The sequence below is a fragment of the Vicugna pacos genome, chromosome 11 (genome assembly GCF_048564905.1).
Source record: "Vicugna pacos chromosome 11, VicPac4, whole genome shotgun sequence".
Lineage (NCBI taxonomy): Eukaryota > Metazoa > Chordata > Mammalia > Artiodactyla > Camelidae > Vicugna > Vicugna pacos.
Window position 1 is genome coordinate 72199160 of NC_132997.1, and position 13783 is coordinate 72212942.

General features: G+C 33.1%; 1 protein-coding gene and 1 non-coding gene across 7 annotated transcripts in view; both read left to right on the forward strand.

Annotated features, from left to right (window-relative positions):
- Positions 1-13783, forward strand: part of TBC1D12 (TBC1 domain family member 12) — a 94584-nt gene that overhangs the window by 42150 nt on the left and 38651 nt on the right. For 3 of the 6 annotated variants that reach the window (XM_072971647.1, XM_072971650.1, XM_072971649.1), the window contains 2 exons: positions 3106-3229; positions 6667-6703. In XM_072971647.1, coding sequence (XP_072827748.1) covers positions 3106-3229; positions 6667-6703 — 161 coding nt within the window. Of the gene's footprint in view, positions 1-3105; positions 3230-6666; positions 6704-9782; positions 9831-13783 lie in introns of those variants that run through there. The other 3 variants (XM_072971648.1, XM_072971646.1, XM_072971651.1) reach the window with 2 other exon arrangements.
- On the forward strand, positions 9485-9654 carry LOC116282459 (small Cajal body-specific RNA 16). The gene has a single exon (XR_004191977.1).

Below are 13783 nucleotides of genomic sequence, written 5' to 3' on the forward strand. Positions count from 1 at the left end.
GACAGATTTCATTATTTGCCATTTGTATTCCCTCTTTATATTATAGCTTTTGTCTTTTTTTTCTATTAGACAGTTTGCCTTTTATGAAAATGATTAGTAAGGAGTTCTTTATATTTTCTGTATCTTTTGCCATTTATATGTTTTGGAGTTTCTCCTTCAAATTTGTATCTTTTTGCTTTCTCTATAGTGCCCTTTGAACAGAAATCCTTAATTTTAATGTTGGTGATTTTACCCAGTTTTAAAAAGTGATTAGTGCTTTTGGGTTCTGTTTTTAGATTCTTCTTGTACTGTGAGTTTTTTTTTTAAGTTTTCCTGTATATCTTTCTAAAACTTTTAAAAGTTTGCTATAACTATTGAATCCATTGAGAACTGACACTTTTGTGTGGTAGGTGGTAGGAATTCAATTTCATCTTCCTTACATTGATAGCCAAAGGTCCCAGGACCACTTATTAAATGATCTATCCTTTCCTCATTGATCTGTAGTGCCACCTATTTCCATATATGCTTGGGTGTGTCTCTGAGTTGTGTATTCTATTTCCATCAATCAATTTCTTTATCCCTAGGCCAATACCATACTGTCTTAAAAACCGTAATCATTGAATTAGAATATCTGGTAGGGAACTCAACCTTCACCTTTTCTTCTTCAAAGTATTGTGGCTCTTTTTGTTACTTTTATTCTTTAATATAAATTTTGAAGTTGTTTTTTCAAGTTCTTCAAAAACCTTGTTGGACTTATGATGGAGATTGCATAGAATCTGTAGATAAATTAAGGAATAACTGATAGTTTTATGATAGCATTTTCCTTTCTGTGGTCTATGTAATTAGGTCTTTTTAGATGTGTTTCAGGATGATTGTATCTTTTCTCCATAAAGATCTTTTAAAATTTTTGGTTAGATTTATTCCTAGGTACTTTATATTTTGTTGTTATTGTATCTCTTTCAACTTTTTTATTTTTAGCTGTTGTCAGTGGATACAAAGACAAAATTTTGTTCTTTGATCTTACAGCTAACCACTTGGTAAACTAATTTAATATTTCTCCTTTGAAGCATTTCCCTGGTTGTTATAAGTGTGTCTTATAATGTTCTGTAGTTCTAAAATAGTTCATTCCAGTTGCTCTTTGTGGCTCAGTTTTTACTTTGGTGAAGGGACTGATTTCTAGATCTTCCTACTCCTCCTTTTGTGTCAGTGATGTCTTTAGAAGTACAAATGTTTTAAATTTAAGCCTTGTTCATCTTTTTTTTTCTTTTATATATCATGCTTTTTTTTTGTCACGTTCAAGAATTCTTCAAATAAATCATGGTGACAAAGTTTTTCTCCTGTGTTTAGCATGGTTGGAAGTCAAACCTTTGGAGTGGAGGCATGCCATATAGGGGCCTTAAGGGGAAGCATGGGTTGGTGAGAACTATTTGAGGAGTGTCGGTGAGCTGTGTGGAGCTTACAAAGAGGATTGGTGCATCAGTACTGGCATGAAGTCTTTAGGGTGCTGGTTTCCATGTTAACAAGGCTGTGGGAAAGCCATCTCCAGGATGAATCGCTGAGGCTGCAAGTTTGCTGAGGGACTTCATGTTCTGGGCATATGACTGAGCAGAGTTCTACTGGATGTCCTTACACCCAAACTACTGACCCACTCTGCAGCAACTGGAAACCACAGGAGAGCAGACCCCCTTTCTCTTGCAATGTCCCTTCAGTGCCATCTATTGAGAAAGCTAAACAGTTTCATGTTTATTTTAAAAGAAGAAATGCTGAAAGGAATTCTGTTATCATAGAGCATATATTACAGGGTGAATATGGAACTAAGAGGCAATAAACTGACAGGCAGCACACAAGATACCAAATATTGTTTAAAAAAATAGGCCATCCTTTGCAGCATAAAATTTTGTTATAAATATACCAGTCCTCAGTATAATCATTATTGAAAACCTCCAACCTAGAGAGCTTATAAAATAAAGAATTGAGTTACTATATATGGTCTCTGAGGTGAAACCTCTATAGAGTTTGAGTAGAAATTGGTCTAAATTGTCGTTGATTCACTTCCATTGCACACTCAAGGAAATTAGAGTGTTTCTTTAAGTTACTATTGATCAGCCCACATTCTTTTGTAGGAGCCTTTAATACCTTTCTAAACTTGAAGAATAGCCTTAACATTATACATTAAAAACTTACTTCCTTTTTACCACAATACTGTACTTTTAAGAACAGATGTATTTATATGATACTTTAAGTGTAGACAAACCAAGTTATTTGGTACTTCAAATAATTTGTAACCGTAAGTGTATGTGCAAATTTAAAATTTTCTTAATGAGCATTTATATCACAGCTTATATGAAGGGCTGATATTCAGTTGGACTCATCAGTACCTTTCTCATTGGTCCGTGGTGCCCTGGCTTTCTGTGTTGATGAATACATATTTTGAATATCATTCCTACTTACATGTGCAGTAGATACTTAATTTGGTTTTTAAGGACATGGAGATAATAAGTAAAATCCTCGATCCTTGTGCAGGTTTTCTTTGTATTTTCAGTGACAGATACTTTCTTCCCTGGTTACATATTGACTCTTTCGCAGTAAGCTTTTCTTGTACTGCATATCTGTCATAGGAAAAATAATTTACATGTACATATATTATAGCAATGGATGCTCAGTAGATACCCTTTTATTATAAACAGTAACAAATTATTACTGGAAATAATTAAATAATATTTTCCCCAAAGATTGTATTACTTAATCTTTTGCCTGTTGTATACAGGTTCCCTTTAACTTTTTAGTTTTCAGATTATTGACTTGTATTGTCAAGTACATGTATAGTCAATTCTGATATATTTTGTAGCTGATTCAAGGCAAATATTTATATTTAATTTATAGTTGTCATTTTTCTCCCAATTTATTTATCTCTCTAATATCTCTGTTGATGATTCTTCTAATATTTCTATATAAGCCAAATAGTTTTAAATGAGTCTTGTTAGTCTCATAATAGTATAAGTAGTAGAAATAATTTTATTTAAAAGAATTTTGTATTTATCTTGGGAATAATCATTCTTTAAAAACTACTATTAAGTGGTTCCCTGGTAACCAGAAACACAATTCATGTAACTTTCTGTGTTTCAGAAACCTTTTTCCAAAAAGGACAAAGGAACTCAAATCAGTTGTACATAGTGCTCCTGGTTGGAAATTATTTGGTAAAGTCCCTCCCAGAGAGAATCTTCAGAAAACTTCCAAAATCATTCAGCAGGTAAGTACTAGTATAGCCGTATGGTTTGTCTTAGCTTTCCAAAAAGCTTTTTCTAGATAATTAACCATATTCTACTCTCATTCATATTTTTATATATAACATTTTAGGATTACAGATATTTGTAGTAACCTTAATTTTTGTTTTAACACAACACATTTTCAGTTATCTTTTATGGTTGTGAAAATTCTTTACAATAATTGAACATTGATTTCCTTTCCTAGTTATTCCTAGGATAGATTCTTTTTTTTTTCTTCGCCAGCCATTCTCACCACATACTTTGACTTCTAATTGAACATGGTAGCATTTGCCAATGGCACAGATTTTATGGATAACGATTCTTGTGAACTGATGAAATAGTATACAGTGAAAACTGAGTGGATTTTGAGATTGAACTCTTTCCTTTGTCACTTTTCTGGTTTTCTGTCTTTACCAAGGACTTTGTGAGATGGGTGGGCATATAGTCTGTTTCTAGTAATTTATGAGCCAGTTCTTCTACTATCTGTATTAATATCCATATTCTTGAGTTGTAAAGAATTTCAGATCTTATTTGACTCCTGAATTTATATTCTTCAGTGCTAGGAGATAAGTAAGTCTGGAAAGCAGTAAGACTGGATCAATTTGCAGCATTTTTAAGTTCAAAGAAGTTGTTTCTCAGAAGGAGATGTATAATAAATTTCCTGTTTCTCTCCTTTCCAGTTGTATGTAGTTTATCAGATTTAACACAACCAATATTTATAAAAATAATTACATTAAAGCTATAATCATCATTCAAATTGGAAAAAAAAATTCTTTAAGGATTTAAGTGTCTTTTAATTGCTTAAAAGAAAAACTGGTTTCCCAAGTAAATAAGAAAACACTTTTTAGATCTTTAAAAGCGTTTGTTATAGTTAATTTTATTTACAAGTAATTAAAATATTGACTAGTTATGTATGCTGCTGGGACTTAAAGCTATAGTGCTGTGATTCCCAAGCTGTATGCCCAGGCACCCCATGTGCTCCAGCTAACACAGAGAGGGAACCGTGGCAAATTCAGTGTTACTCCACGTTTGTTGAATACGGTATAGTCTGTACTATAAATAGTACACAATTTCAACATTAAATAGTAATATATTATTTTCTGTGGCATCGTATCTTTGTGAATCTGGTTTTTCTGGGTTTGCTGTGGTAAAAAATAAGATACTGTGCGAAAATCATTGTGGAACAGGAAATGAGGTTGTGAATGAGGTGTCCAATGTGAGTTCAAGGTTTGTGAAATTGTACAGTGCACTACAGGCATACTACATGCTCAATTAGTAATTAATTGTGGTTATTAAAGAATGAAATAAAACTTTTTTCCTTTCATGTATACTGTTTTTTCAAGTTGCTACTAAGTGTTGGAACATAAATCTTTGTTAAACTGTTTGGCATAACTACTTATTAAACAGAATGATTAGTTATTTCTGTTGGTTTAGGAAGTACAATAAAAAAAATTACTGAGATACTGAGGTCACTGTAAATCAAGAAAGTTTTGGAATCTTTGCTATCCGGACATCTTAAATTTTAATTTTTTGTAAAGTCTAAAAGTAACTTCTTTCATCTAGAGTTTTTCAGAAGACCAAGTTCGCCCTCTAGAGGTAAAAACAGGGGTCTTGCTATTGAAGGTTTGTATTCTTGACTTTATGGTGGTTTACCTTAAATATGCATGTGCATATACTTTTATATCTTTATGTAAACTAATATTCTGTGACATTTTATGACCATACATCTCTAAATAAATTACTAGCTGTATAATTATCTGTTTACTGATATGCCTATGCCTTTAATCTACTGTTTTCATGTTGGAAAGCCAAGGCCTCACATTCTTTCTCCTTTATATGTATATAATGTATATATACTTTGAAAATTTGATGAGTGGTCAGGAAAAGAACAACTCTTATTTCCATAGGGAAGAAGGAGTGGAGTTGAAATGCAGTTGGTATCCTCCAAAACCCTTTTCTGGCCTTTTATAGATGATGATTTCTCTTCGTTGCTTCTTTTAGTTTTTGAGCTTTCCAGTCGTATGTAGGTACGAGTGTGTACAATGGTGTCTTTTTCATGGTTCTGTTTGTTTTCTGGAGGGTGTGATGGATAGCAAAGTCATTGTTCTTCTGACCGTTCTCCACCCTCAAAATATATCTCTTTCACCATGTGATGGAATATGTTTCTGCCTCTCCCTTCCTGCTTTCTCCTTCCCTACTGTGTGTGTCCTCTACTCCCCACTTGTCTCACTTTGCTGTCCTCTTCCCTGCAATTGTCATTTTCAAAGTCGACAGCATTTTCTTTTGTTAGTAATAGTAAATTTACCGCTTTGCGTCTCTGTTCCTACTTGAAAACATTTTTTCACAGACCTGATTTCTAAACTCTGTAAAACATTATGAATGTAAAACTATATTCAAGATCCTTGATCATGTACTCCTTTTAAATATGTGTTACAATATGTGTTAAATATGTGTTTTGGAATCAGGAATCAAAAATGATCTTACCACTAAAGCCATGAAGAATGTTAGGACATGTCTGTCATGTTTTAGGGTACAGTCTTAAGCCATTAATGTTATAGAAAATTAAGGTAGACAGTAATTCTAGTGTAAAATTGCTTGAAAAAGTGAGGCAGTGATAAAAGTACTGAGGAAAGTTAGATTCCTTTGAGCTTTCTGAAGATGCCTCATTTGGTTATTGAGTGGCAAAACAGTAAGATTTGTTACAATGTTAGAGCAGTAGTAGTATTTTATAGGGTAATTATTTTATAGCAAATATTCAGAAAGGAGTTGCTATATTCTTAAGGATAAGTACATATTTGGGGGCTAGAATTTTTTTTTTTTTTGGTGGAAAGACACCTGTAAGATTATAAAGTGAACTAGAGAGTAAGTAAGTTTTGATATACAAACTTTTTCCCCTAGTAATTGTTAATTACAGAAATAACACGATTATGTTCTCTATATAAAGTATAAAACATTATAGGAATGTATGTCTCATTTCACTTTCCCTACATGTTTTTAGGCCTTTTAAAATCCAATTTTTATGTGGAAAACATGATTATTTTCATGTGTGTATATTTTTACGTGTATGGTGTTATGTATTTTTTTCAAGAACAAAATGTTACTATATATACATTTTGGGGGGACTTATCTAACTTTTCCATGTTTTGCACCTATAACTTTTTGAAGATTTATGAAATTCAAAAGTGAAAGATACTTGTAGATTAAATATTTTTTAAATTTTATTCTTGTAGTAAATTTTATTAAATGTCTAAATCAATTTTAGTGCTTTCCATGTTAATGGTAAAGAAATATAAAAATCACTTTAGGTAACAGCAAAATCAGATTGACTCAAGCTTGGCATTTAACTTGACAATCAACTCCCAAATCACATGAATATTCATAATGTTATTTTATGAGGATTATCACATGTGTTCTCTTGCAGGTGTGAAATTCCTGCTTGTGGCCATTTGAACCAGTTGGTGAGCCATGTTAAAAATTGCATCTATTAATTATGAATAATATTTCAGTTATATGGTAGTTCAATTGACCTAAGTTTTTGTTTTTTCTAAATTAATAGGCTGAAGTTGGAATGCAGCTACATAGTTTGTTTCATGATTTCCAAACTGCAAGTGAGAATTATTTCAAATGAGCCATGTTATGTATAATTGTAACATGATTGCATATTAGTTGAGTATACTCTATTTATGTCAAACTGACAATCTTGCAGTAGAAACTGATTTTTTTGCTTGGCAATTTTTATATTGGCATCTTTAATGAGAAAAGGAGGTTGTACCATGAATGACTGAAAAATTGTACTGAACACTGGAATTTGACACAACATTGTAAAATGATTATAAATCAATAAAAAATGTTAAAAAAAAAAAAAGAAAAGGAGGTTGTAGTACTTAGATGATGTTTCATGTTTTTCATCACTCATGTCTTTTTCTGAGTGATGTATTACTTCAGTGATTGAATCACTTTCACATAACTTTTGAAAGGCAAGGGAAAAAATGTTTTAAAACAGCGATTTCTTAATCTGAGCATTTCATATTGTCTAAAAGTAGAATAAGTCACTCTCCTCAATTAAGCCTTTGATTTTAAAATTTTTTGCTTTGGGAACAATAGCATTGTGGAAAGGACTAGAATACATGTCCTTTGTGAGCAGTTATGTTAAATATATAACATCTTGCAAGTGGTAGAGCTTAATTTTCTGGTTACTAACTTTGTTGGTGTGTGTAGCATTAGGACGCTTGAAAACAGCTTGTTGGTTTTAATTACACTTAAATATAGATACGATAGGTGTAAAATTTGAGCACTGCAGTAAATTGTGGAGGGGCTGGATTACTTTCAGGATTCATTTTTGATAAGTCCTTAAAATTGTTATACACTTGCATGTTTTTTTCACTTTTATTTACCTAATGTATCCTCACCTTGAAAAGGTAGTTAATAACTACCTTTCTAGCTGCATGTGTGTTCCTTATTTATACTTAATAAGTTATATCTTTCCTATGTATAAATAAATAGATTTCATAAAAGTTAATTTGTGTGGTCTGAAGATTGAGAGAGGAATTTATAACAGCTCTGGGCCTGTGCTTCTGGGAGAGGGGGAAAGTATGAACTTTAAGAGGGAAGGTTAAATTAGTTAAAGAAAAAACTAAATGAATAAAAATAATAAGTTCCCATAAAATGAACAGGACAGGATTTGGGGGAAATTTTTTTTATGTTGTTGGAGACAGAGCCTTGGAAAGGAGTTTCAGTTTGAAAATACTTACTTGCTGTTTGATTCCATACATAGTTTGAGTATCAGAGTTACAGTAGAAGTTGTATTCATTCTATCTTTATGTCAGATTTGTATGTTGTTAGGCTTCAGATTACACTGAACAAACAAGATTGTACTGATAACTTTGCCAAAATGAAGTTTGTTAAGGGACTTCTGTATGCCAGAGGTGATGAAATGCTTTGCCTGAAGGTTTCAGTTAAGCTTGAATTCTGGGATGGGTTCTATTTCTTCTAATAAACACATTCTGGAATAAACCAATAAAGGCATCCTAATCAGCTAAACCCTCTCTACTCCAAGCATGATTAATTTCCCTGGCTCTTAGATCAAGTGGTATAAGAGTGCTTCTTTATCTTGAGCAGACATGGTCTTGAGGTGATAGAGATATCCACATGGGGAGTTTCTTCCATTTCTGAAACATCATTCTGGCTCTCTGTAAATTGTCCACAGAATACAGAAGTAGGAGGGTTTACTTACTGATGTGGGTTTAATAGTTAATCCCTTTAGGAGGAGTGTTCTCACTGTCCACTGAAACTCAAAAGTCACGGCAGTGTGTATATCAGGCTATTTTGACTTTGACATTGTCTTTTGAAGAGAAGCTCCTATTCTATTTCTTCTCCCTAGCCTATATTTTACTTTGAGAAGCTAATCAAAGACTCCTGCCTCCCTCCCTTTGAACCCATAGACTGATCTTGTCTCACATTTCGCTCCTAGTACACGCTCTTTCTGGTGAATCCCTTTAGATACAGAACCCAAGGCATCAGAATGTGGTGGAATACCATTCTGCCACTTACTCACTGTGTGACCTCATATTAGCAAGCTCTAAACCTTTTCTCTAGCAGACCTTGAAGGACAAAATTCTTTAATTGATCCTAGATTCCTAAGATGGTCTGACTTTCATTTTGATGAATATATAATGTATTCAACATTACAATAGACATGATTCAGGTTCTTGGAATATAGATAAATATAAGTCTGAGCCTTTCAGTTATTCTAGTATAACTGTGGACATGAGGGGGAAGGTTCATATATAGTTTTAATGTAGTGTAGTAAGTGCTGTAGTAGAATTGTGAACAAAGTTTGAGAGTAGAGATGAAAGAGTGGATAATTTTCTGCACAGATGACAGGTGATTTGTGTTCTGAAGTGTGCTAGTAGAAGTTCACTAGATAGACAAGATGGGAAAGCCTTTCCAGATAGAGGTGGTTGAATGAGCAACAGGAATGCATAAGACTTGTTTATTGTTTAGCTTAGTATTAGGTCAGTATTTCAGGGAGGTAGGGTAGATAGTGAAGGTCATTAGCCACAAAGCTAGAAAGTTGGGTTTTAACCAAAATACTTCTAAATAAGGCAGTAAGACATCAAATCCATATATTAGAAAAATTCTGGAGGCATTATAGAAGTTATAAAAGAGTAGGTTTGCGAACAAGGACATTAAGATTAATTATGGTACTTTATGATTCTGATTCCCACAGTGGAATACCTAGGAAATGTGTTAAGAATACAGATTACTCAGTGCAACCTTGTATCAGGCAGCCCGACCCTGACCTAAAGTAAATTCCCAGGAGACTTTTTCCCTGGGTTTTGAATTTGCAGTAACAGGTGTGAACATTCTAGCAGCCATTTGATGATCATGTATGATACTGCAAACAGGACCAAAAAAAAAAAAAAACAGATTTCTCGGCCCCATACTTTGAGTTCTTAATGTCAGTTATGTGATTTTCAATTCTTGTGTTTGTAGTTGGTTCTTTTTCAAATCTACTATATCACTTTTTACAGTTTACAGTTCCCTGCTGACATTTCAAGCTTGACCTTTATCTTCTTAAACATAGTAAGTATAGTTGTTTCATAGTCTGTGTCTGATAATTCCAATGGCTGGAAATTCTGTAGGTCTATTTATATTGAACACTGATTCTTCTAGTTTTTATCATCAGATGCTGTTTTATCTCTGTGTGTACCTGGTTACCTTTTGGGTGCTGGATGTGATATTTGAAACATCATATGTAGAAAACAATTTGAAGGCTAAGGTGACCATCCTTCAGAGATTTGAATTTATGTCTCTCAGGTCCCTGATGGCACTAGCTATCTAGTTTTTTCGTCCATCCAGATGAGATAAAGCTCAGATGCATTCTGTTTTGGCCGTTTTTCTTATTAAATTGTAAAATTTTCAGATTGTTAAACTAACTTTGCATTCCTGGGATAAACTCCAGTTAGTCACAGTTATTATCCATTTTGTATGTTGTTGGATTCAATTTCCTTTACACACACACCTATATATATATTTTAATGAATAAGCTATTTTTAGAGCAGTATTGAATTCACATAAAAATCGAGCAGAAATTACAGAGAGTTTCTGTATGTCCCTTCTCTCCCTACACATACAACCTCCTTTACTATTGACATCCTACACCACAGTGTGGTACATTTGTGTACTGTGTGGTAAACAGTGAACCTACATTGACACATCATTATCACCCAAAGACCACAGTTTACATTAGGGTTCACTCTTGTTGTACATTCTATGGGTTATGACAAATGTATTATGACATGTATCCACAATTATAGTATTATGTAGAAGTTTCACTGCCCTGAAAATCTCTGCTCTGCCTATTTGTCCTCCCTATTCCCCTAACTCCTGGTAACCAATTATCTTTTTGCTATCTCCATAGTTATGCCTTTTCCAGAATGTCATATAGTTGGAATTATACAGTAGTACAGTCTTTTCAGATTGACTTCTTTCACTTAGTAATAGCCATCCAAGTTGTCTTCATGTCTTTTCATGACATGAAATTTTTTTAAAATGCTGAATAATATTCCATTGTCAGAATGTACCACAGTTCATTTATTCATTCACATCCTGAAGTACATCTTGGTTGCCTCCAAGTTTTATCAATAATAAATAAAGCTGCTGTAAACGTCTGTGTGCAAATATTTTTGTGGATGTAAGTTTTCATTTCATTTGGATAAACACCTGATTGCTGGATTGTACGGCATTTTAGTTTTGTAGAAACAGCCAAATTGTCTTCCAGGGTAGCTGTAGCCATTTTGCATTTCGGCCAGCAATGAATGAGCGTTCCTGTTGCTTCACGTCCTCACCAGTAGTGGGTGCTGTCAGCATTTTGGATTTTGACCATTCTAATAGGTGTGTGGTGGTATCTGATTGTTGTTTGAATTTGCAATTCTCAATTAACATATGAAGTAGAGCATTTTTAATGTTTACTTGATATCTGTATATCTTATTTAGTGAGGTTTCTTTTCTGATCTTTCGCCAAAAGAACTCAGTAGAGTTTTAGGAGATTTAGTATAGCAGTCCTTTATTCAGATATATGTTTTGCAAGTATTTCCTCCCAGTCTGTGTCTTGTCTTGTCTTCTCATTCTCTTGACAGTGTCTTTCACAGAGCATAGGTTTTTAATTTGAATGAAGTCCTGCTTCTCATTTATTTCTTTCATGGATTAGTCTTATGCCTTTGGTCTTATATCTAAATAAAGTCATCATCATACCAAAAGTAATCTAGGTTTCCTCTTATCTCCTAGTAGTTCTCTAGTTTTCTGTTTTACATTTAGGTCTATAATCCATTTTTAGTTAAAATTTTTGTGGAGAGTGTAAGGTCTACATCTAGATCCATTTTTTTTTTTTTTACGTATGGATATCCAGTTATCCCACACCATTTGTTGAAAAGACTGTCTTTGCTCCATTTTATTACCTCTGCTCCTTTGTCCAAAGTTAGTTGACTGTGTTTGTATGGGTCTATTTCTGGGCTGTCCGTTCTGTTCCATTGATCTATTTGTCTAGTCTTCTGTCATTACTACACTGCTTGATTACTGTAGCTTTATAGTAGATCTTGAAGTCAGGTAGTATCAGTCCTTCAACTTTCTTCTTCAATATTGTGTTGGCTATTCAGGGTCTTTTGCCTCTACATATAAACTTTAGAATCACTTTGTCAGTGTCCCCAAAGTAACTTGTTGCGATTTTTATTGGGATTGTGTTAAATCTATAGATCAAGTTTGGAAGAACTGATATCTTGACAGTATCTCCTGCTCTTACTATTCATGAAATTGGATTATCTCTTCATTTATTTAGTCATTCTTTGGTATCATCAGAGTTTTGTAATTTTCTTCATGTAGATATTGTACATATTTTGTTAGATTTATACCTAATTATTTCATTTTTGTGTGCTAATGGAAATATTAATGTGTTTTGATTTCAAATTCCTTTTATTCATAGCTGGTATATAAGAAAGTGATTGACTTTCCTTATATCCTGCAACCTTGCTGTAATCACTTACTACTTCCAGGAATTTTTTTGACCGTTCTTTTGAATTTTCTACATAGGCAGTCATGGCATGTGCAAACAAAAACAGTTTTTGTTCCTCCTTTTCCAATCAGTGACATTATCTAAGCCATGGTTTCCCAACCTCAGTGCTGCTGACATTGCAGGCCTTGTAATTTTTGTTCTTGAGGCCTTTCCTGTGCAATGTAGGATTAGCAGCATCCTTGGCCTTTGCCCAGTAGATGTCAGTAGCATCCCCTCACAGTTGTGGTGACCAAAAATGTCTCTAGATGTTGCCAAACATTCTTCGGGGCCAAAATCGACCCCCATTGAGAATTTCTAACATATAAACTGAGTGTGGAATGTTTTTGTTTCTGAATAGGTTTCTAATTATGAATTTAATATTTTAATTGATGTATTTTTTTCTTGAGTCATTTTGGTCAACTTACATCTTCAAGAGATTTTTAGATTTCACCTATGTTGTAGGATGTATTGGAGTAATGTTGTTAATAATAGTCTCTTATTTTAATGTCTACTGGTTATGTGATATGGATAGAGATTATCTCTCATATATTCCTAATTTTAGTCATTTGTGTCTTCTTTTCTTCTTGGTCAGTTTTACCAGAATATATCAGTTTTACTGATCTTTAAAAATAAACACTTTTTGTTTCATTGATTTTAACCTCTTTCGCTTTTTCTGTCTCAGTTATTTTTGCTCTTTATTATTTACTTTCCTCTTGCTTTGGATTTTTTTTTTCTAGTTTTCTTAAGGTGGATCATTAATTTTAGATCTTTATCTTTTTAATATGTGTATTAAACTATACATTTCTAACTATGCTGTAGCTGTGTTTCACAAGTTTCAGTATTTTTATTTTCACTTGATTAAAAATATTTTCTGTTATTTCTTTTACTCATGATTGTTCAGAAATGTGTGTGTGTGTGTGTTTTTTTAGACTGTCTTGGATTTTCAAGTTTTACAATTACAGTAACTAAAATGTAGATAATTTTATCTCTTAACACCTCTAATTCCCTTCTTCTTTGTTTGGTTTGTCTAGTATCTCAAAAATAATATTAAATAGTAGCAATGATAGTCAGTATTTACCAAATACTTACATGCACCTATTGAGTACTTTAGACCTATCAAGCTATTAACACCTCACAGCAAGCAGCCTTAAGATTTAAGTATTATCATATCTCCATTTACAGAGAGGGAAACTCAGCAGAGAAATAGTAAGTAAATTGCCCACAGTCATGTAGGTTCTAGGTGGCAAGGTTGGGATTTGAACCCTGGTAATTGAATGCAAAATTCCACAAACTTTACCATTTGTTTCAGTGTGAGTGATTAAATAACCTTTGTTTGTTTCTGACTCTGATGAATTATTTCTGGTGGTTCCCCGTTAAGTATAATGATGGTTTTTGCGTTAAGATAGATCTACTTAATCATGTTAAGGATTGAGAGTTTTTATGAAGAATAGATGTACATTTTTTTTCAAATTTGAACCCATTTAATTTA